We start from the raw sequence: 24,106 nt of genomic DNA, 5'->3' as shown, positions 1-24,106 counted from the left end.
TATAGTGAAAAAAGGCATTGAATAGCCTTAAATATGTTAAGCAAATTCAGCCTCTAATGATCAGAGGAGGATTGTCTGGCCTGCCCGGTAGCAAGGAACTGGGCTCGAACCCAGGAGTTCGCTTAAAGGAAAATAAGGCTTTTGTAAACGCCTGTAGAGGCTATTCCAGGGCTTATTGCTTCTGTTATTACTCTTCCTTTTCGACTTCTCTGGTTCATTCCTATAACTCGTCAGGAATACAATGGGTTCATGTCTGCCATAAAGCTAGTGGATAAGAGCTGCCTAGAAAAGCCGTCGGTGTCCAGCGCATATCGTTAGTGTGATGTCAGCCCGTTTCCAAGCCTTGTCAATACAGTTTCTGCCCTTTTGCTGACAACGCTTATGCTTTAAAACAACAGCATGGTGACTAACTACAGTGCGGTAATGACTAGAAGTCCCCAGAGGAAAAGTTCTTCAGTTTTATTAAACAGTGATGTGCACAGCTGGGATGGGGGGTGGTTTTCTCATCTTTTTTTTTTTTAACGATAGCAGGTGTAATATAGATTTTTATGAAACTATTTAAAAGCAGGGTCTGTATTGTAAGAGCACTTAAGAAAATGTTTTCTCTGCCAGGTTATCTTAAGGAATTAGAGGCTCAAACGCAGATGTGTCATAAGAGTATTTTAGGTTTTTTCATATATTTTCACTTGAAGCACATATGTGTATTTCTTTGAAGGAAATAAGGTAAACTAAAAATGAAAAAATAATCAAAGGACAAGACCTTATTACCTGCACTTCATTTCATACATCACCTAAAATACAATAATCTAAACCAAAATGCTGTATTCATTCACGACAAAACTTTAAGCTCACAAGCGCGCTGAGATTTCACTTCCTGGATTGAAAAATTGAACTGCGGGCTCATAGCTCCCTTGAGTGTTTGGAAAGAGAATAGCAGCTCTTAATAACAGCCCGCTTTCCTGCGAGAGGTGGATGTTCATGTCATTACCATTTTTCTGGCAAATTTTCAGCCACCAGCAGCAAAAGTTTTCATTGATTGCCTCCTACTGTAAGGCCGTAATGCTTTCTGCTGTCTCTTTCTTTCATGATCTGCAGGAATCGGGGAAAATGAGGGAAGCTGGAGATATTAGGTGTGGAAAAAACACAATTCAGGCTGAGCTATTTCCTATGTCGCTACGTAAGGTCTAGTGGGCTAATTTTTACACGTCTGCACTAAATTTAGAAAATAGGTTTTCCAATGCAACAGTGGAGAATCCAAAGTAAAAAATCGATCAAGGTGCTGTAAGGGCATCCGCTCTCCAGAAAATGAGAAGTTGCCACACGCACCTTTCCTTGGAAAATCAGACCCCTCTTACCGTGACTCGGGTAAAGGAGCCACTGCCGCTGATCAAGAAGTAGGCATTGTGCAATTACCCCAAACCGATTCCGTTACCGTTCGGTCAGGGGTTACCGTTTTGTTAATTGTTGCAATCCAGTGATGATGAGCGGGGCAAAAAGCTATTTGTGAGAAATACCGGTACCTATTTCACTTGACCGCATTTGTCCTATGAAGACGGTGGAGGCACAGGGAATAGATGGAGGTGTTTGTGGTCATTAGCGTCAGAATTGCACTGAGCTGTCAGAAGGTGAGCCCTGATGCCTGACTCTGTCTACTTGTAATTGACAGCAAGGCCTGTGTTCATTTTGATGATGCAGAATCAAGTGCAGCTGGAGGAAAGGAAATGGGGAAACTTGAGCTAAAGTAGCAATGGAATGCGGGAGTTTGTGCATATACACCCCTTTGTCGTAAATCTACAGTTAATTGTTTTCATTCATTTTCATGACTTGGCATTGTGAAACTTTAGTACTTTCTTTTAGGAAGCAGTGCAGTGATCTAAATCCTTATCTTAATGTAGGAAATGCATTGTGATACTGATATCCTTCTGATTAAGGTAATGAATTTAAGCTTATTTGTCTTTATGTTCGACAGTCCTTTAGTCTCGTCAAGTATGTTGCACAATTTCCGCAGATGAGAGTGTCTCGTCTTTTTTTTTTTTTTTTTTTTGTGAAATTTAAATATATTTAGTTGTCAGTACCTTGTTCTCCGAATCACTGCTATAACGTTTACCCTGCATATGAGTTCAGCATTTTTGGTGTACATATACGTGAAAGCTAACTGAAGTATAACAAGACTTTAGAGCACTTGTATGTCACTGCATTATTAATTCAGGATTTTATGGGTTTGAGATTTACAACTAGTGTGTCAGTTTTAGCACAGAACAGTGATACGTACATCGCTGGTCTTCTCTAGCTTCTCACGTGTCACAATCTCTGCATATATGTAATACATAAACACATTATAGAAGGCACAGAGAGGGCGCACGTGGAGGGTGAGTAGAAAAATAAGTCTTTATTTCAAAAATGAGAAATAAACCAGCAGACGGAGTCTACCTTCTTGTCTTGGCATCTCTTCTCATATAATGCAGAATGATTCTACTTGCCAGAAATGCAAGCAACGTGAATGAAACTCAAATGTGTTGGGTTCATTAAAATTAGTGAAATTAAAAGAAAATGACTCAAAAAAAATGATAGCTTAGGGTGACTCAGTGGTTGCAAATCCTGTCTATGACAGAGCTGGGAGTTTTATAAAGATGGTATTGCAACACTTGCTCTCAGTTTTGCCTTTCTTCTTGATAATCTCATCCCCCTTCCGCAAACCTATATAATGCAGAAAAGAGAGAACCGTTTGAAATGTAAAATGAACCTTTGATTACTTGAATCCCTTATTTGCATGCTCGGTTAGCCCCTAGCCCTATCCACTTTCTGCTGGGGGAGAACATGTCCAGAGAATACATGTTATGAATCGTTATTATTCCAATGTAACTTAAAAAAAAAAAAAAATAGAAATTATACATAGGATTGTACAAGATGTTTCCAGTGAGGGAATTACTTATAGTAGTCTCTTCAGAGATGCTTCCTGGCTTCGGATGCTGAAACCTTTGCCTATCTCCAAAGATTGAGCTACTGTTTTGGAAAAAGAAACTTCTTTTATTCTTAGTGTTCCCTTTGCTTTAGGCAGATTCACACTGAATAAGGTGCTATTTAGTTACAAAAATGTCATTTGCGTTATCTCATGCAGAAATGAAAAACCATTGTTTAAAATATTGCCAATTAACCTTCCATATTAAAGTTGGAAAAGGTTACGTAGTTTATGCATGTGGACACGGTTTGAACCCATCGTTAATCCTGTTTCTTTTATTGTTGGTGTAATTGTTAAGCACTTACACAGATGCTCCTTCAGGATCAGGTAATACAAGAAATAATGTCTTGACACTATGGATTTGTGGATCGATACTTCTTTTATGTTTACAACCACGGGCTTTATGGTCCTGCAGGTGACTTGAGCTGAGATGTAGGGAAAGCCTCTTACATACAGACATTATAGTGTAACTGTTTCCTTTTGTTTCTGTGTAAACGGACTGAGTCACCTCCAGGTAGTCCTGACGGTTGTTCTACCTGGACTATTTAAAGGAAAGAAAGGGCTGAAAATACAGCTCTGCATGTGTATGTGCGTATATTTTCACAAATTCATAATCCTACTGATTTATTTTTTTAGGATCTTGTTTTAATCTTGATACGTAAGTACATACGCACTCATGCGCGTTCTCCACCTTCACAGGTTTTAAGGGAAGATTTTTACCTGTCACCTACTGTAAGCAAGCCCAAACAAATCCTCAAGCTTTGCGGCTTTTAGCATGGGCTGTCTTTGTAAGATCATTTCTCTGATGCTTGTAAACTCAGGATTAGTTGTCAAAGCAAAATACAGAGAGGTCACTGGAAATACAGAAGGATGGAACATGATAAATCGTGTCTGTACAGAGCTCAACTGGAGTGGTATAAAAATGAAACATTATCTCATCTTCATTTTTTTAATGCTGCCTTGTAAACACCCTAAATTTGACCCAGATGTAAATAAATTCTATTAAACATTTATTAATGTAATTTGTGCTGCAATACAATAGTCAGTTTCCTTGTCTTACATTACAGCTCTGTACTCATACAGAGCAAAATTATATCCAGTTATTCTCAAGCAATTAAGCCATACTTTATAAATGAAGGAGTATTTAATTGCCCAAATAAGGAGGAGTGACAGAGTCAGGATCTGAAGACTTTTCAGAAGCCCCTGCACACTCTTACAGAAGCTTGCCATGCACGTTAGTTTCTATTGGGGATGCTGTGAGTGTTAGTAACACTGGTATTTAGAGCAACGAAGCATCAAAATCTTGCCGTCTTGCTAAAGTAGAAACAAAACAAAACCCCTAAACCATGAGAAAGCAAGGTAAAGGAAGCTTCTGGCCTTTTCTGCACTTAGAGAAGTTCAAAAGTGAATTTTTAAAACTGACCTAGAAGTACAGGTGCTGAAGGGAAAGTGTAGGCACAGGTTTGACCTCGCTCTGAACTGGGCGTTACTGAACTAGCAGAGGAGCCTTGGCAGAAGCGTTGTCCCGTTCTCTGGCAGATATGGTGCTGCGGAGGTTTTGCGTTCTTGAATTGAGACAAAACTGAAAATCTTGACAGTTTTCACAAATCCCACTGGAATCTTTTTTTTTTTTTTTTTTTTGACAAACTTAGAGTCTGTCTACGACCGTGACTTTTTAAAAATTGACGTTCAAAATGTCTGATACAGGAAGCAAACATTCTTTTTGTCTGCTCCACCGTTTGGCTTTACCAGGTCTATCTTATTAATGTCTCGTGGAATTCATTCTCATTTTCCATACTAGCAGGTTAATACAGGTGGCCGACTGAGCTTTTTTTAATCTAATATTTGTATTTACTTAATTTCTGTGTTTTCAGTCTAAAATTCAGGGTTGTTTTCAATACAAGCGTGGGAATCTGGTGAGGAAAATCACAAGAGGGGCCATTAACTTAAAGCAGACCAGTGTAATGGGTCTGGAATATATTCCAGTTGAGTATCGTTTCTGCTTACCATCACTTTGTAAGGACCTGTTCCCTCTGGAGGTATCATATTCTGTAAAACACATGTGTTCCACTGATACCGCTGCTATTGAAATTCATTCTATCATTCTCTAACAGTTGTGCCATGTTTAAATGTAGGCAACAGGTGAAGCTTAGCAATTATCCAGCTCCATAAAGTTTGAGCGTTCTTTCAGAAAATTCCAGGACGAAGCTCTACGGTGGTCTTTCCCTGATCCGCTCTAACCCAGGGTCCAGAGGAGCAGCTTTATAAAAAAGGAATTAATTTCATTTTCACTTTAATACAGTTTCTTGTGTTCTCTGGTTCATATCACATCTGTTACAATTTTTGTAATGATTAGCTTAAAAATAACACCTAAAAATAACTGACGTCACGGTGCCGAGCCACGTTAATGGCTTGCCAGCTAATGAAGTGTATGCCAGTGCTTGTATTTGTCGCTGTCCTAGTGGCTCTCAAAGGCACTGGGAGTTATACCCAGGGCACTAACGCTGCAGCCGAAACTTGATGAGCGGATGGCAGAATTCGACTGGACTTCTCTGTATAAAACCAGGAGAAATTTTTAATTGTATCTGTGCAAGAATCTTGAGCGGTGGTTGCACACCCAGCGCGGTGGGGGAGGCTGGCTTCCCCGGATGCCTGGCTGGGCAGGCATGTAGGAGGGTGCCCAGTGGACCTGGGGTCCCTCCAGCACCGGTGCTGCGTCCCCGCCTGGCACAGGCTGTCTCGTGCCGCGACCGTGCATGCAGTCAGGGAGGAGCTCAGAGAGAGGTGACGGGCGAGCGGTGCGGCCTGGCACGAGCCCTTCCCCAGCCTGCAGCTCCTGACACCGAAACTCGCACCCTGGCGTGAAAAAAAGGCAACTGCCAGCTTGTGCTCTGCCAAGACCCGCAGGTACGAGCTGAGCTCCGGGGCCGTCCCGTCTTGTCGGGTCCCTTTCAGAGATGTTCGCGTAGCTTTCCAGGGTGCTTTGCTTAAACCACAGTGTTGTTTTGCCCTGGTGAATATTAGTTCTCTGAGCGGTTGTCGCTGGTGATGTGCAGCCCAGGTCTATGGGAAATAGTTCCTCTTCTGTGATTACCTTTTAAAGAAGTCCCAGTGCAATGATGGATAGTGCAGTGAGGAGTTCTTCATTTAAAATCCTGTTGCTGAAGCGAAGGAAAGGTTGGAGCAATTCCCTGCATAACGTGGAGATTGTTCTCGCTGTTAAACTGCCTTCTGTCTGAAAAGACGTTTATCTGAATGCTGGTAAAAAAAACATTTTCATCCTTACGGGATGGATCAGCCTGTGCTAAATGGTGGATAGTGTCTTGAGTACCTTGCAGGGTGTTCAGTCCACGTAGCTTGGTTTCCAGCTGTGCTGTTCCATGCTGCCTTTCCGTTAAGTGACAGTGTTTCTTCTAAATTACCAACTTTTTGGTTTAGGAGGGTGAGTATTTCTTAATTCTGTTGGGGCTAGAAGGGCATTAAGCGGGCAAGTCCTCTAATTTAAAATATGCAAGTGCATTGCTGCTCCTGTTCTCTGATGAATCAAACGTTGGGTATATTAATACTAGTAATAGAACATAATGGCTACTCATCAAACGTAAAGATAATTATTTCAGGAACACAAAACTAACCTTGCCAGATAATTGCTTGTTGAAATCTGATGCTGCGCAACAAATGGGGGATTATTAACAGCAGACTCCCGTGTTCATCTGTTATATCATTAAATCCTGTACGTCACAATGACAGGGCTATCATTGCATTAAAAGCGTACCCCTTTTCTTGGAGAGACATGTCAATTCTTAAGGATTTTGATTGCATGAGATCTGTTCTATTCTTAATTGTCGTGTTGTCCTTCAAAATGCTGGGGAGCTCTGAGAAACTTTTGAGAGACGTGGGTTATATAGGTGTATAGTACTTGTTGTATGAAAAACCACCCTCCTTCCATTTCCATTTTGCTGTTTTTTCCTTAAATGTTTTCTTAAAAACGCAACCCAGAGCTGGTGTTTTGAAATGCACGTTCATCCAGCAGACACCATGAAATTTGTGAAGGTTTTCATCTAGTGGGGAAAAAGCGTAACTTAAGATCTGGTGAAAAGAAGCTGGATGGTAGCAAAGGTTTAGGCCAGAGAGACATTTTTCAGATGACGTGAGTAATGAAACCCAAAATTACTTTAAAGAGATATGTTAGAGTTCAGTCGTTTGAAGACTTTAAATCAAGACTGGGCCTTTAGTGCAAATACATGGTGTAATTTAAACCAAGCAGCAGTCGTTTAAGCTTTGAATTTTCACTATGAGGTACGTAAGACACCAGCTTGCTTAGCTTGGGGCAAACGGTTTGGCTCGGTGGCAGGCCTTGAATGTGAACAGTGTGCTGCTTTCACTGTTTCTGTGGGTTTAGCTCTTAGGTTCTTGGTCCCAGGTTCAAGAGCAAGCTAGCTGCTGCATCTCGCTGGCCGGCACTTCACTGGCTGCTACAACCTGTGCCGGCTTCTCTTGGTAAGAGGATGTTGTGGATGGGTCCTTTGCCTTGTGGACCAGGATGCTCCTGAGCAGCAGCCCCACCGTGAGCTGGTTGTCCTCTCTTCTCACCAGCTCCGATGTGCTTTGAGACTGCAAGTGATCCGTGCGGAGCCAAGATGGTTTCAGAGTTACCTAAGCACATCCTTTCCCAGAGCAAACCTTGTGACTGGGATAATTTGCTACAAAACACATTTCTGAAGTCTGCAATTTTACCTTGAAAGATGGCTGCAAGCGTTGTTTGGGAGACCGCCTTTCACAGTGAAGTCTTCCTCTTTACTCAAAAAAATTTTGTAGCCCTTCTTTTTCTGTGACTAAAATATTAAATTGTGCTTTTCCTCATTGTGGCTGATGGTAAGAGTAATGTTGTTATAGTCATTGTAATAGTTTTCATCACGAGAGTCCGCCTGTGCTACTCAAGTTTAGTGTGGCAAGCGTACAAAGCGCTAAAAACACATTAAGATTTCTACAACAAATTTTGTACAAAAAAATCCATTTGTAGCAAAAAAAAAAAAGGCATTATTTGCCTAGTCATTCATGACTGAAAAAGGCCACGTGAAAAATCGCCTTATTTCAAAAGGCAATCATCAAGGCTTCAAAATATATATAATCTCATTTCACCACTCTCATTTTATCTGCTTTCTCTCCCTGAACTGGAAAACTGCTGCCATAACTGTATCTATTTCCTGTAGGAGCTATTAGTCGGGAGCATTACATCCGCTTAAACGTGATCACTTTTCTCTTCTGTGTGTTACTGATATGCTATTATCACGTAATATTGCTCATCCATCAGAGGTTGCCATGTTTTCTGCACTGATTATAGAACACAGGAGAGCTGGAGCATACTCTGAAAAAAAACCTTCAGAGGTGACAAAATATTTCCATGACTGACTCTACATGCGTGTTACTTGTGCATGTAACAGAGCACAACCCTCTCATGTATTTCAAAGTTGTAACGTGAAATGTTTCTCTGCTTTTAATTCCTAAGCAAAAGCACTTTAACCATCGGTTTTGAGTTGTAACCATCTTGATTCCTCTTTATTTAAATGGCAGATTCAATAAAACCTCCATCTGGCTTCCATAGGAAGCTCACACAAGTCCTTGGAAATTGATTTTATTTTATTTTTTTCAGGACACGAGGAACTGTGGCCAGGATTAGAACCTCTTCCTCCTGCAGCATACTTGCCAGATGGCAAGTTTATTGAATCTGGTTTTAACTTACTAGGGCTTAAAGGAATGAACACAGCTCAGAAAAGTGGGTGCTATGTTTCTACTTCAAAGGTCTCCTTCAAAATCAGCCTCCAAAGATTTATATGCAGAGCGTGGTTGTGACCTGGGCAGTCTTGTTGTGCACCCCTCGGCTCTTTCAGTGCTCGTAAGAGAGTGGCACAAACCACTTTACAAAATCCCAGTAATTTCAAGATCAGCAGCATTGGGTGAATCTTGTTACACGGCTAAATCAAATTTATTTTTTATTTTATTTTACCACAAAGTTTCTACAGTGTTGTAGAGTCTCTTTGCTTGAAATACTTGTTTTCAAAGTAAAACGTGAAAGTATGTCAGGTCCACCGGTGTCGCTTAAAACTATGCTTAGGCGCTGTCCTTAACATAGAAATATGCTCTGTACTAGAAACAAACACTTCTGATGGACACAACTTAGTTTCATCAGCTTTTAGGTTTGAATCAGGGAGAAAAGGATCTTTCTTAAATTTCTTACAGTGGTTTCTCCTAATTTCCTAAAGTGGCTTTTATATTAGTGAAAAACATTTCTGGTTAATTGGTGATGCAAATTCTAAATTATTTTATGAAGGAATCCTCCTCTCTTTTTAAAGCACAAAGCATTGGTTTGCATTTCTGTTATCTACAGAGAAATCAAATTTTTATATTGCAGCATTTTTCCCCCCTTTTTTTCTGAGAATGGAGAAGACTGCTCCTGTGAACTCATGCCAAATAATTTCAGAGAGTCTGCAGCATAAATACTAACTTCTTTCAAATGCAGAGCAGTTGGGATGCTGACCTCTGCTGAGGTGTAGTTGCATGCGATGTTCCAGGCATCTAAGTGGCGATGTCTGCCACACGTGTTCACGTGCTTTGTTGAACTCGACTCTGTACATACTAGCACGCAGCGTGGGCCTGGATTTGTAGAGCAAAGCCTATAAAGATTAACACGTTTGCTTAAGACAGTTATGACTCAAAACACCCCATTTTTCCCTTTTCCAATTTCATACCTTATGCATCCATACTGTTTATAAATACTCTACTTTCTATATGCTCCTTTTACTGGAGGTGATTTCACGTCTCTGCGACGGTGCCGGTTGTCGCCCCTCGTGATGTGTTTGCGATGCCGAGCATGCAGCATCGCTCACGTTAGAGCTGCTCACCCCAGCCTTAGAAATAAGTAAACACTCCTCTGTCCTGTTGCTAATGTTGTATAAGCATCCTTTGTGTGCATCAGTGGGTTAAAAGTAATCTTCTAGTCTTGAGCGGTGAATTTTCAGTGTTGAATTTCTCATGAGGAAGTTTCGTAATTCTAGAACCAAGATTTTATAGAAGATGCCTCAAGGAAATCTCTTTGCCCGCACCGGGGCTGGGCTTGCTATTTGGGCATCATCTTATCCCTCTTGTTGATGAACGAGTTTGTTAGGACTTCTCAGCAGTGCATGTTCACCAGGTGTTCCTGCGCTTCAAAAAAGACAGACAGAGGAACTGGAAAAATATCTGAAATTTATTATGAAGGTTCAGGAATCTAACTGACAAAAAAGACAGTGATAGCACCAGAATCAGAAGTAACATTTTTCTCCCCAGCAGGGGATGTCAGGAGTTAATGTTTTTTTTAAAACTCCCAAAAAGATTACTCAAAAAGATTCAAAGGCTTCCCTTTGAATTAATTACTTTGGAGCAAACTCACCTACCGTATCACCTTACCACTTTGTTCATGTATTGCAAAGGATATGTAGCAAAAGTAATGGGTCTCTGTAAATCTCACGGATGTAACTGCATCCAGGGATACTGATGATGTCATGAATTATTGCAAGGTACAGTGGTTTCTGTGGTATTTTCAAACGAAATTAGAGTTCTCTTGTTTAGAGTTTGTTTGCGGTCCTCCCCATTCAGTAGAACAGAGTATGGATCCAATAATAATAAAAAATAAATCCGTGTTATAGCCCGATGCTGTTTTGATGATGTTTTGGCGTTCTACCCCTAATTTTACTGCTGTATTACCTCCATTTCCGGTTGTATCTGGCTTGATTTAAGCTAAGATGGTCTTGTATTAGTAGCGTATGGAAATTGTTGTTATTGTCATTTGTTCAGCAGAGGTGGGAGCCTTTTATATGCCTCACTCCTTATCGAATCAGATCAAGCGATGCAAAATTCTGCAACACGCAAGTATTCTTTTGACGGGAGCGAGCACTGACTGTCACTGCGGGTGAGGTACAAGAGTGGCAGCTGCAGTATTTCAGTGCGCACACGTGCGACGAGCACCGCTTTACCTTCCTCGCTCGTTCCGCTGTGACCGTACTCGCAAGCAGTGGGACTGGAAAGGGGTAGAGAGGCCATTGCGATGTGACCTGGTAGGATGAGATCAGCAGAAGAAACAGGCGTCGAGGGGCAGCGGAGCCCTACTAAATGTAAATGTCCGCAATGTCACAGGAGGGAAAGGAGTTGGAGAACAACGGGTCAGTTAAGCTTTTGTATTAAAAATAAATGTACGTTTCCCTCCCCACTTCAGGCAAGTCAGTTCTCAGCTTTCCCATCTGTCATATTTACAATACTTATGAGACTTTCATATAAATTTTATTTAAGCAACTCCCATTTTCTGCACCAAAAATATCACGCTGGCCTGTTCAGGAAGGGAGGGAACCACAAAAGGACTCCTGTGTAGGAGAGGTTTTAGGTAATCCAAGGAAAAGTGTGTGAGCCATTGATAGATTCCTGTTTCCTCTCAGCAGAGAGTGTGTTTAGGCTTCTAAAGTGGGTGATTTCATCAAAGGATTTTTCCTTCTTCGAAAATCATGTGTGAGATAATGGAGTTGTAGCCGAGAGCTCCAGATACGAACTTAAGTAAAGTTTGGCAAGCAGAGCTTCATCAAGCCTTCTGCTTAAACTGGGCTGTTTTTAGCGAAGCAGTTTTGCTTTCAAAAAGCAGATGATTTTGTAACTTGAACATAAAGTATAGGCCAGATTTCTGGGGCTGTGTCCCTGGCTTAAGTGCAGTAAAACTATGGTTATTTACCCCAGATGAGGATCTGCCTCCTTCCACATCTTTTTTAATACTGCTTTGATCCTTAGAGAATGAAGCCTTTGCTTGGAAATGCATCTCTTAAGAAAATGCCAGTGCAAAAATCATTTAACTGGGAGCAACTCCCCTCTTATGTGCCTTCCTTTGCAGCTGCCTTTGGTCTCTACTTCCCCAGGAAAGAGTACTCGGAGAATGTCTACATTGATCAGCCAGCAGGTACACCACTCCTGCGCATCCACGCCTTGAGGGATTCACATGGGGAAGTGGCCCACTTTCATCTGTGCCAGAATCTCATCATTTCTCGAGCAAGATCCCATGAAAATCACTGGTTTCAAATCAGAGAAAAAACAGGACTTCTCTACCTCAGCAAAAGCCTGGATAGAGAAGACTTTAACATCTTGTGTAAGTATGAGAAGACTAGCATTTCTTGTTGAAGTACCTGTTCCTAAAGGAAAGTACACTCAGATCATGAAATTGATCCATCACATGTGAGCATCAAGTTTGGGAAAAACACACCTGCGTTTTTCAAACGAGGAACTAGACCCAACGAAACCCACGGCAAACGCAGGGAACCATGTGCCAAAGCAGACGCTGACCTGGAACAGATCCAGTCGCTCACACTGTGGACTCCAATATGGTGGGAAAGTTGCATTACTTGAAATACTTTTTTCTGCGTTTCACAGCTGTATAAGTCACAGCTTCACACTGAGATTTGTAGTTTGCTCATCTACTGATGCAAATTAAGCCAATTCCACCGTGTTAATGCTGGGTGCTTAGTGCCCAGACCAATGCAGTTAGATTGGTTCAAACTCTCATATAAATGGGCCTCAGACTCTAGCAATGCAGATTCACCACGTACACCTGCATGTAGCACCAAACAGATCTTGGAAAATTGGATAAGTGTACCTCTCTCCCTCCCTCGAGATTTGGCTTGGTTAGGGAAGCTTACTATTGAACTACAGAAATGAATTACCTCAGTTTTTTCCCCTTCTTTTATGCTGTAGCAGTAAATTGGTTTTGGTGATTTTGATCTATGAGGAAATGAGGTATCATTAGATGGTGCAGGAGGAAATGGGTGAGGAGTTAATGGCACACCGCTGTGATCAGCTGCAGAAATTCTGCTGTTGGAGAGGCTCTGCAGTAACTGCCTTGAGTTTGTAAGAGCCATAGATCAACGCTACCCTTTGACTTAGGTGCCTTGATGTTTAAATGTTCAACTTCAGACACTTAGTGCTTTATTTTTTAAGTGCTGGGTGCTTGACATCTCACCCATTTTCACTGCATTTTTGGTACTGGGTGTTCGTGAATATCAGATAGCTGTTTGTAACTGAACAAAGGAAGAACAGCTATCCAGGACTTGAGTCTTGTTTTGTTCGTGTGGATCGAATTGACCTAGATAATCATTTCAAGTGAATTAGGTCTGTTACAGAGGTGCTATCATTCCGCCTGTAGTCAAAAGCAAGGTAATCAAAATAATTAAGGCTTGAGGCTGTATTAGTAGATGCCCCAGGTTGCTTTTAACTTCTATGTTATCTTTTGACCAGCTCTTTTTATTTCAAAATGATGAAACCATTTGTCCTCTAAGCAGAAATAATGTGGGCTTATCCTCAACTGGTATAAACTATCAGAAGGCTGACGTAAATGACAGCAGTTGTTGCGGGTCTGTCCTGAATATTTATTGCCATTTTGTGCGTTCTTTTTCCCTGCTGCCACCCCACGCTGCTCTAGTCCCTCAAAACCAGTCCCCTCAAAAAGCTGGTTAGCGATAGTGTCTTACAGACAGAATGCCGATGTCGTTCTGAGAGGCTCTACAAGGCAAAATTGATGGTAACACCTATAGCTTTTTGGCTTACTGGCATTATTAAGATTAATATTTAAAGTCTTCCAACCAGCAGATGATGTATTCAAGAATTGTTTTATTACATAATAGGACTATATGGAGGTTTGTGGAATAATGGACTAGAGCACAAAATGGGTAAAGGAAATGTTGGCTTGCCTTCTATAAAGTATTTCTTCTGGTTGTTTCTTTTTATTCTGAAGCTGTAGGAAACTGGATGCCATTATCAAAGGTGATGCTGTACGTCTTCCTTTCATCCCACCCTTTCCAAGAGAAGGAATGCGACTCTGCTACGCGCACCACGGTTTTCCTGTCCTTGATCAATGCTACTGCACCAGCGTGCAGCTCCCTGACAGCAAGGCAGCTTTGCTTCACAGAAATGGATCTCTCCTTTCACATCAAAGAGAATAAACCACCAGGCACATTTCATCAGCTCCAGTTACCCTCAGTTCATCATCTGTGTCAGAACCTCAGCATTTCCTACAAACTGCTGGCAGGTAAAGCTGGAACTGAGCCACTCACGTACCAGCAATAGATATAAACAGCTGCACTGTTAAGATCTCTTTTGTAGTAGATCCCTTAGACTGGTTCCGTAAAGGAAGTTCCATAGCAAAAAAAGAACTGAGCCTGAAGATTTTTCCCTTTGAGCTATACAGAGAGGATGGAAAGGACTATCTCCTTCCCTGAGGAAAAAAGATGGGGTTTAGAAGTTTGCACCTGCTAGGAGCAGATTCGGAATACCCTGAGCTTTAAATTGTGCTGCTTCTAGACTGTAGGATCTCCCCATCTATTCCCTGTTTTCTGCCTGCCCTAATATAGCCCCACAACTTCCTTCTCTTTCACTTCTGAGCCTGCCTTTATCATGCAGTCATGACGTCCCAATGGATTTACTGGATTGCAAGAGAGTATTACAGAAGAAAACTATCAGAGTCCTATAACGGGAAGTGACTGTCCCTATTTATACTGTGGCTATGTTTTTCAGCCGAAGGTCTGCCCTTTCGATACACTGAGAACACCACCGGCGTGAGTGTGACACAGCGCTTGGATCGAGAGGAGAGGGAGAGATATGAGCTGATTGCCAAATGTACCGTGAGAGAGGGCTTCAGAGAAATGCAGGTCGAGGTGCCCTTCCTGGTGAACGTGTTAGATGAGGATGACTCTCCTCCCTTCCTTCCCAATGGCACTGATACTACAGAGGCTGTCGTGGAGTTCAACAGGAAAGAGGTAATCACAGAATTGTAGGGGTTGGAAGGGCCCTCTGGAGCTCACCCCGTCCCACCCCTGCGTGAGCAGGCACCCCCAGAGCAGGGGCACAGGGCCGCGTCCAGGCGGGGGGTGAATGTCTCCAGGGAAGGGACCCCACAGCCTCTCTGGGCAGCCTGTGCCCCTGCTCTGGCACCCGCACAGGGAAGGGGTTTGTCCTCATGTTCAGGTGGAACTTCCCGTGTTCCAGCTTGTGCCCGTGGCCCCTTGGCCTGGCGTTGGGCACCGCTGAAAAGAGCCCGACCCCATCCTCCTGACACCCGCCCTTCAGATATTTATAGGCATTGATGAGATCCCCCCTCAGCCTTCTCTTCTCCAGGCTGAACAAGCCCAGGTGCCTCAGCCTTTCCTCCCAAGGGAGATGCTCCAGGCCCTGATCACCTTGGCAGCTCTGCGCTGGGCTTGCTCGAGCAGTTCCCTGTCCGTCTTGAACTGGGGGGCCCAGAACTGGACACAGCCCTGCAGATGTGGCCTCACTGGGGCAGAGTAGAGGGGGAGGAGAACCCCTAAAAACGTTCTTCTGTATCTGGTCCCTGAAGTAGGAGCGCAGCAGTGGGAGACGTGAAGACTGGGGAACGCCATGCTCTGGGTAACGGATCTCAGCATCAAGCATGTGACCGCACCGTGCTCCTCAGAGCTGTGATTGTAAAAGCACAGTCTGTAGAATTCCCCTCCCCTGAGTTATATTTTACTCAGACCCCAAAGAAAAAAGAGCTTGGGTCAGGGTTTAAACAGTGTAAAGAAGCATTAGCAGTTCCTGAGGTTGGGATGGACCGCTGCTGGGACTGTGGTCAGGATCACTGCATCTCCCCGTACTGAGCTCTGCTCTATATTTGTTACAAGGCTGCTTCCCCCAGGGAACTAAAATTGAGAGTTGTTAGAACAGGTGTCTGTGTGTATCCTTCCCATACATGCAAACCTATATAAGATATCAGAACTATGTTCAGAACATCTATTAGGATGCTGTAGCAGTTAACAGAAAGTTAGGAGGAGCGATTGTCTGCTGTAGACAAACATTGCACCTGCAAAACTGTTAAAAGTTTCCAGTGTCAGGTTGTTAAAGGAGAGCTCCAGGATCCTACTGGTGCCCCCCCACTTTTCCCTTACAGCCCCAGGGTGATCCTTCAAGAGGTCTAAACCCCTGGATGTCTTTATGTCTGCGCCCTGCACGCATACACCCCCTGCTTCAGTAGAGAAGTATACAAGTGGGCTCTTTGGCTCTTCCCACTGGAGCATCAACCCTTTATAAGTCAGTGGTATAGAGAAGGCTCTTCTTTTGGGGCCTAAATGATGCATTTTTCATGAGAGAAGTTCTGTTTCACAAAGGCAGCACTTTTTCTGCAGTCAAATTTTCCCTTCAAAGTATAGTTTGCTCATGTTTGTGCCTGGAAGGGAAAAAGAAAGATTTTGGGAGTTTGCTGCCACCTCCCGACTAGAACAAGTGTTGACAAGACACCTATGAACACATCACATTTGCTTGGTCATAAAGTAATTCCTGTTTCCTTTAGAAAATGTTGAGATTTGGGAGTTTGATTTAGCTCTGGATGGTAAAAAGCGAAGGTCTTATACAGTAAATTATTCTCTTTGAAATTAAATGCCTGCAAAGCATTCAGAACACAGTGAATTTCACTGTCATTTTCCAGTGGACAAAAAGCATTATATTTGGAAACCTTAAATCTTTTTGAGTAATTAAATGAACCTGAAACAAAAGAATTACTAATAAAGATGTTAAAGACCTTGTGGCTTCAATGTGTAGGTAGAGAACAGTAATCCAGTAGACTAAGCAGAAGACAGCCAACCCAGGCCACTTCTGTCATTTCAGGTAATGAGTTTGACCTGCCTGAATGTAATTTCTTGTCTTTTAAGTGCACCTATTACCAGGTTTTTTAGTACTATTGTAGAATAACTTTGGGGTTTTTTAAAAAAGGGGGGAAAAAAATAGAGAGCTGTGCATGTGCACTCATTTCCTACCTCAAAAGTTTAGCACTGTATTTAGGCGTAGACTCAAATGATTATATGACAAGTTCTTTTTCACGGCCATCTTCTTTTGAGCTTCTAACCCAGATCCAAATAGGTGTGAAATAGTGGTGACCTGAAGCTTAAAATGAATTTGAATGAAAGTGGGCTTGAGTGAAAGTTGTAAGGTTTTATTTGACCAATATTTCAATCTCTTAACATGTTATCGGGAGAAGAAAGCTTCAAGGTCATTCAGCAATGCCATTTATTATTTCCTTCTAGGGAACTGTCCTTGCAACGCTAACAGTATACGATGCAGACACCACGCCTATTTATCCCCTTGAAAGCAGCAGAAAGAAATACACAGGAACCATCATTACCGATGACCCCTGGATAAGCGAAACGTTTCGGGTAGAGCACATCTTCGATGAAATCCACTTCAGCCCAAATGGCAGCCAAGTGAGGGGAACCCAACACGAGTACAGTAAGGTCTCTTTCTTCAAATAAAGGACAAGTTGCTTGTTAGCAATTGGCCAATACGCTCTTGAACTTTTCCAAGCATTTTGTAAATATTAAGCCAGCCAAAGAAAGCTGAGAAATTTCAAGTTGAGCAAATGCTGAGTTTTAAACATGCACTGAAAACATGGGGTTTGTGCATCTCTGGGTTAAGGAGTGAACGAGAAGGTGAGGTCTATATTGATAAGCAAGAGGTTCTGATTGTAGGATTCTCAGCGTGGCAGTTAGACGGGAAGAGGACCTCTCCAAATGTCTTGAATGGCACAGAGCATAACTCCATAGGAGCATATTTTCATATTTATCTCCCCTCCTGTTTCCTGTTAGGATTAACTTTGATACGTATAATTTTGATGTAATTTTGTTGGGAGTGCAGTATCAAAATACACATTTGCGGATATTGTGGGTCAGTAATAGACTATTCCTTTCTTTTGCAGAACTGGTACTGAATAAAAGTATTTCAGTCACAGAGCATCGTTCCTTCCAGTTGGATGTTTTGGTGAATGACACAGAGTTTCATGGCCCAGAAAGATCAGTGATGCTTCATTTCAACGTCTCCATCCTCCCTGTCAGCATTCAGTTTTCAAACACGACGTACCAGTTCACAGTGAACAGAAATGCTGAACGATTTGCACAAGTAAGAACTGTGTTAATTATACTTTTACTCTCTGATAGAGACAGTGCTCAGTAGACAGATCGCTGGGGCGAGATGCGTTAAAGCATTGGATGGAGCTGTTTTAAGTAGAATTGATGAAAAACGTGATATCGGTACGACCGTTGCTGGATGCAGTGGGTAGCAGGTAGACTGGACACTGACTCTCCCACCACAAAACACTAGAACGGGGGGCTACACGTGGAAGTATTAATCGGGAGAAAGAGACACAAAAGGACTTGGAGCCATGAGTGGCTTAGGCATAAATAACTGTAAAAATATCATGGACAAAAAAAGAATTTGTCCCAGCTATTGGATCCCCAGCTCTACATATTCCAGTATGTTAATGGCTTTTCTCTAGACAATGGCGAGTTAGTAATTAATGTATTTCCTAATTTAACCCTCACTTTGGCTTAATCACCACTATTGCCATTAATAATGACTTCCAGAAACACTTTTGAACAGGTTGACATTAATCAGGTAAAAATTACAATGTAATTCCTATGGAACATGTACATTAATAAGGAGCTAGTTCAATATAATTAGTGTTATGAAAGTGAATATTAAAAATGTCAGTGATGAGCCATTTTGGGGGAGCTGCTGGAAAGCATACCTCAAAACTAAATAAAGCTGTAAAACTGCTGCTGTATTTGCAGCAGAGAGGAGGATTGAAGCTGAAATACCATCATCCCAATTGCAGAGAAAATCAATTCATTAGAAGATTTCTAAGGAAGAATTCAGTTTTATTAATCTCTAAGCCTCTGGCTAACTATAAAAAGAAAGAAAAAGGGAAGTTAGATATATTACGTGTTCTGATATTTAATCTGATGAAATGTACTATGGCCTGGTAGCAGAACAGGCCTTACACGACCAATAAAAATGCTACTGCTTAGTCAAGGGGCATTTTACCCATAGTCTGCGGTGAGTACCCTAAATAACAAAAAGTGTGCTCACACAGAGGGCTCCCTGCAAAAAGCTGCTACTTTATGACATTTTGTGACGCCTTGTGGCTGCAAATTTAAAAGTGAAGATCACCGTATTTTTGATGTTAGGTTTGGGCTTTTTGTAGCACCACATTGTGAAAGCTTTATTCTCAGAGGTGTAAAAAACCCTTCTCTGGAGATAGGGAGAAATCAGCGGGATTCCCCCTAAAAGAAGTAACAGCATAGGTGTGTAAGATACTCATAGTCCCTCGTCGCGTATAGGAATGGCGGCAACTGTATGTATGTCACAACATGACTGTAGTTTTACAAAGTGTGCAAAACTTAACCGTTAGGTGTGGATGGATATATATGAATTGATTTTTTTGTGTGTGTATATATATGTATACATATACACACAGACTTTACATATAGGTGTAGACATACAATATTATTATGAATGAATGACTTCCAAATTAAAGTTGGTTAAACCACGTTTATCTTTGCATACCCTAGATTGACTGAACTCATTTGTTTGAAGTCTGGGAGTATATAGTTTTCTAGTTGCAGAATGCAACCCCCAAAAAAACCTAAGAAACAAACAAAAACAAACCAAGCAAACAAACAAAAAAAAACCCAGTTAACTTTTTAAGCTGCTGGTTCTGCATGTTGTCAGGACAGTCAAACATCTGAAAGGGAGTTTTAGGGTTTCTGGAAACAACAGTGCTTCTCACTAGCTGTGCCGTTTCACTGGGTGGCAGCAGTAGCAGGGAAAGCTGTTTCTGGCAAGAAGGGCTCCAAGTCTGTGAGAAGAGATCTCTCTTTGTGCTGCCTAATCGCAACTTCACAAAGAGATTTTGTCCTGATTCTTGACCAGGAAAATGCAAAACTCGCCCTGGCTCTGGAGATGGTCTCGATCAGTTACTGTCACCCTCTTACTTCTGAGGCTCGGTTTGAATTTACAGTGTGCTCAGGTTCAGGTTGGAGCACAAGTCCCTGGGAGCAGCTTAGTCCCCAGCACTTCACATTATTAAAGTCGTCTGCATAATTAGCTGTGATGTGCCAGAGCAGTACGGAAAAGTACTGGGCCAAATCAATACGAAGGCTGAACTGTCTCTTGCCCTAAGGAAAACGCAAGAGCGTGAAGAAATGATTAAGTGCTGGGCTGATGCCATTTGTCTATTTGAGCAGCTAAATGAATTGAATAACAGAAGCATGGCCTGACGGTACAGGCTTGCCCAGTGGCATTTAACTTATCAAAGGACTTAAAGCTCTATTGACATTTACCGAGACAAATGATGAATAACATTGGCTGAGATTTTTAGAGAGGTTATATGTCCAAATGTCCCTGAAATTCAGTGAAGAGGAACTTTATCATTATCCAGACTTTATTAAACTCTGGAGCTCAAAAGGTGGATTTTTCCATTCCTATTTCCGACAATGGTATTGCTGTGTTAACTATTGTGTGTCTGGCAAAACGCACCTTTGTAGGTTCCTCCCCTGTATGTTAAGGTTAATCCTGATTACCAGGCTCTTTAACCCTCCCCATGAGAAAGAAGAACTCTCTGCTTCTACCTCTTTCCCCTGGTGCTGTGCTCTGCTGCAGCTGGGAGCCGTGCTGACCCTAGAACCTGTGACGCAGGACAAAGTTACAAGCTTGGGCTTTAGCTAGTGGAATCAGGCAAACAGAGAAAGCCTGTCTTTCTTGTAGAAACTTCTTGAGGGGGGCATTTTGAGCTTCTCCTCAAATTATGCCGACAAAGCAAAACTGGCCCATGTGCTACTCTAAGGATAATCTGTTCTTCAGGGACCCCAACTTTATGGGGTCTTCTGCATCCCCTTTGCAGGAAAAAAAGTGACTGGAAAAAGCAGTTATGACAGAGTAGGCAGAAAGGACAGTTTAATCCATATAAAGGTTAATGCCATGGAACATCATCATGTTCTCCTACGACCTCAAAGAAACATCATCTAAGTGCTTGCAAAACACTGCCCGTGGCAATGCAGCACCAAAGCTAAGATGACGTGATATTGGAAGGGGCCTGTCTAGACCTTGTATCTATACAGAGTTTATGAACAGTTGAAGTCTTGTCTTTACTTCTTTTTCTTCCTGCCAGTCCCAGCATGTTTTGGAGAGGAGATGGCATGGAAGAAATGGCCTAGCTTCTGATTGCTTTAATAAATAGTCTTTGTAGGTTACCAAAAAAAAAAAAGTAAATGGTGCCTAGTGACCAATCAGTGATATGAATGGGAATAAGTTAGATGAAGTGGGACTATCCTATGACAATGTATGCTTCTAGGACTGCAAAAGCTTCCTCTCTGAGTTTAAATAGTCCAGATTCACAGAAAGAGGGTTTAGTACGAAAAACTTACTTTTATTTTTTTTTAACATTCTTTAATAAGAATGCTAAACCCAAGATGTAGCAATATGCTTTTACCAGCAGTGGTGTTACTTGAAAACACATCTTAACTGCAGCATTTGAAAAGGATCCATCACCAAGCTCCCTTAAATAACACCCCACCCTTCACATTGTGGTTTTCCCTGGAAGGAAAGCCAATGCCTCTGGGCCTGATCTGAATCCCACTCTTGTAGATGGAAAAACCAAAGTGAGCTTTGGATCAGTTCCTATAGGAGCTGGACAGGAGACGGGGCTTTACATTCCTGTGCTGCTTAGATAAATTGTTTCAGTCTGAAAAGTGCTCTAGCACAGATATTTTGGCAGGCAGAAGTTCAAATATGGCAAACCAACATATTTTCATTTTCAGATAAAAGTGTTTTAAAAATTGCAAATGGGAAACAATGAGGTTCTTATTACTTTTAAGGCTTTCAGAGAACTCTGCTGGCCAGGAACTCTTTGAGTGGAGTATTACAAAAATTATGTATTAGCAATTTCTATTTCTGTCTTATTTGAAAAGAGCCTCAGCTTTGTTCACGCTAAGCTGTTTGCTTTCTCAAGCAAAACCAAAGTTTTCCTCGCTGTGATCGGCCTGGGACAGAGCAGGGGCTGAACTCAGACTTTCCCAAATCACAGGCTCTTGTTCTCACTGAATGCTGCTGACCATCAGCAGAGGCACCAAATATCGCCGAGCACATGCGTAAAGGCTTTTGGCATTTCCACTGTTAGCCTGAAGGCAACGGTAATGCTTTACCTCTCATTTTCACTGAGAATAAAATGCAGTTGAGGCATTCCTGTACTGCATTGGTAGTAAAACATCAGCTCTGTAAACTGAAGGTAAATGCTGAACTCTGCAAGGTGTAATACGCTCGGCTGTCTTTCAGATAGTTTTGGGAAGCGCAGAATGTTTCTGATGTATAGTTTTGTTTTTCTGTTGTTTGTGATTTCTTTGTTGGTGTTTGAGCCTAGATAGGAAAAATCTGCATCGAAAACTGTATGAAATTCCGTGGTGTGAACATCACCTACAAGTTACTGTCCCCCAATGGGAGCTGCTATCCTGTCAGCATACTTCAAGGCCGAGAAGACAAATGGGGAAGCCTTTATGTGAATGATTCCTCCGTGCTACGCAAACCCGAATGCAAGGAAATACAATACACTATCCAAGCTACCGACAAGCAGAGCAGGAAACATACCAAAACCCTCCTCACTATTGTATTGGAAGGAACTCGTAAGTACCTGAGTCAATTAGAACTATTCGCTGTTTACAAGAGTTGCGAGTACTGGGTGACGCACTAGCAGCGTGTCTATAAACTGATGGCATTAACAGTGAAAAGGACTCTGACTTACGTGATATCGATTGCAAAGTTTGCATTTTGAGCTCAGAATCAGACCTGCCTATAGCAGATAGCTGTTTGAAGAGCTAATGCCCAGAAAGGTGGTGTATCATATGCAATCCCCAATGTTCATTATGATATTCAATTTAGAAGAAACTTTTGTGTGTGTCTGTGTGACCTTTATTTTGTATTTCCCATATTCCTATGAAAGAAAAAAAGAATGTGTGTGTAAATATATATACAAACCCACAAATTTCTGGCCTAAGTATATTTATTCAATCATCTTTCTCCCCACTTCTCACTCTAATTTTTCCTTTTTTGAAAAAATTTTGTGCTTAATATTCATGTAGCAACTGCATCAACTTCATTTTACTGAAAAGTTTGTAAGGGCAGAATGTTAGAAGTATTCTACAACAGCCACAGTAGAGGAGGAGTACACTGGGAAGGCCATAATTTCTCTCCAAATCATATCACACTTTGTGCAGAACCTTACAATTCTACCTGACAATTTCTTCAGTTCCCTTGTATCATATCACAACTCCTAAGCCAAGAGTTAATTGGTTGAGGATGAAGAAACAAAAGCCTCCAGTGGAGTTTTTGTTTTGCAAGAGCCTTGTAGTGTATGAAATCACGCATTCCTAGCTGTTGCTCTTTGGGCTACTACAGCATTAGCCCAAGTACTAAGTGTTTTCCCTTAATTTAGAAGTTTTGTATGAAGCTGTAAGTACTTATGGTCCCCATATTCCTCTTACCAGTATGTTAGCATGTTTCTACAGTTCTAGGCACTGACAGTGTGCTATCAGGCAAAGATAACCGTGACATCACGTTTGTCTTTTATTTCACATGGACAGAGAAACACCTGGACTTTACTTCAATTGTTATCTAAGTCTGCTGATAGTTGGGTCAGTCGGTCTTTCTCTCCTTTATTTGTCTGTCTTTCCTTCCTATCTACTCCTAAGAACAGACTTTTCCATCTCATTTGAGCTGACTTGCTTGCATATTCATCTCCCTTGTCCTGCACTGACAGCAAACACTCTTCCCAACAGTTTTAAAAAAAGAGGAGGACTGCCCTGACTCTTGTGCTGTGAGTAAGCACCATGCTGAATGTGAAGAGTGTGGTGGCCTGGGAGTGCTGACAGGAAGATGCCAGTGGAGACAGGGGAGTGGAAAAGGTACCTTTCTGTTGTGTGAAATCAAGCTTCTGTTTAGTCAGAATTGTGCATTTGAATTCCATAGATATAAACTCATTTATACTGGCTGGACAACATGGTATAGTAAACTACACAGAGTCTGGGACTAAAACAGAAAACCATAATACTCAAATGAAACATGCACTAGGAAGGAGAATGAGGTGAAGTCGGAATGGTCATTCTTGATGTTCTCCCTGATGATGTTGAACATGATACGTTAAACACCAGATAGTGAACTGGGTTTGCAGCAGTGTAACTGGAATGGGTGACTTATGGCTTGCAAGATAAGCTCTGTGGCTGTAGTGGGCTGACCCTGGATGGATGCCAAGTG

The 24,106-nt window shown here is 41.8% G+C and overlaps 1 protein-coding gene across 1 annotated transcript in view; it reads left to right on the top strand.

Annotated features, from left to right (window-relative positions):
* RET (ret proto-oncogene) overlaps window positions 1–24,106 on the top strand; it is an 85,494-nt gene that overhangs the window by 32,333 nt on the left and 29,055 nt on the right. Inside the window, exons 2-8 of the mRNA XM_064464875.1 lie at window positions 11,868–12,119; window positions 13,758–14,051; window positions 14,537–14,778; window positions 17,056–17,257; window positions 17,724–17,923; window positions 22,221–22,479; window positions 23,632–23,757. Of these exons, the coding sequence (XP_064320945.1) occupies window positions 11,868–12,119; window positions 13,758–14,051; window positions 14,537–14,778; window positions 17,056–17,257; window positions 17,724–17,923; window positions 22,221–22,479; window positions 23,632–23,757 (1,575 nt within the window). The remainder of the gene's footprint in view (window positions 1–11,867; window positions 12,120–13,757; window positions 14,052–14,536; window positions 14,779–17,055; window positions 17,258–17,723; window positions 17,924–22,220; window positions 22,480–23,631; window positions 23,758–24,106) is intronic.

This window comes from Phalacrocorax carbo, chromosome 13 (genome assembly GCF_963921805.1).
Source record: "Phalacrocorax carbo chromosome 13, bPhaCar2.1, whole genome shotgun sequence".
Lineage (NCBI taxonomy): Eukaryota > Metazoa > Chordata > Aves > Suliformes > Phalacrocoracidae > Phalacrocorax > Phalacrocorax carbo.
This window is presented reverse-complemented; position numbering and strand designations above follow the sequence as displayed.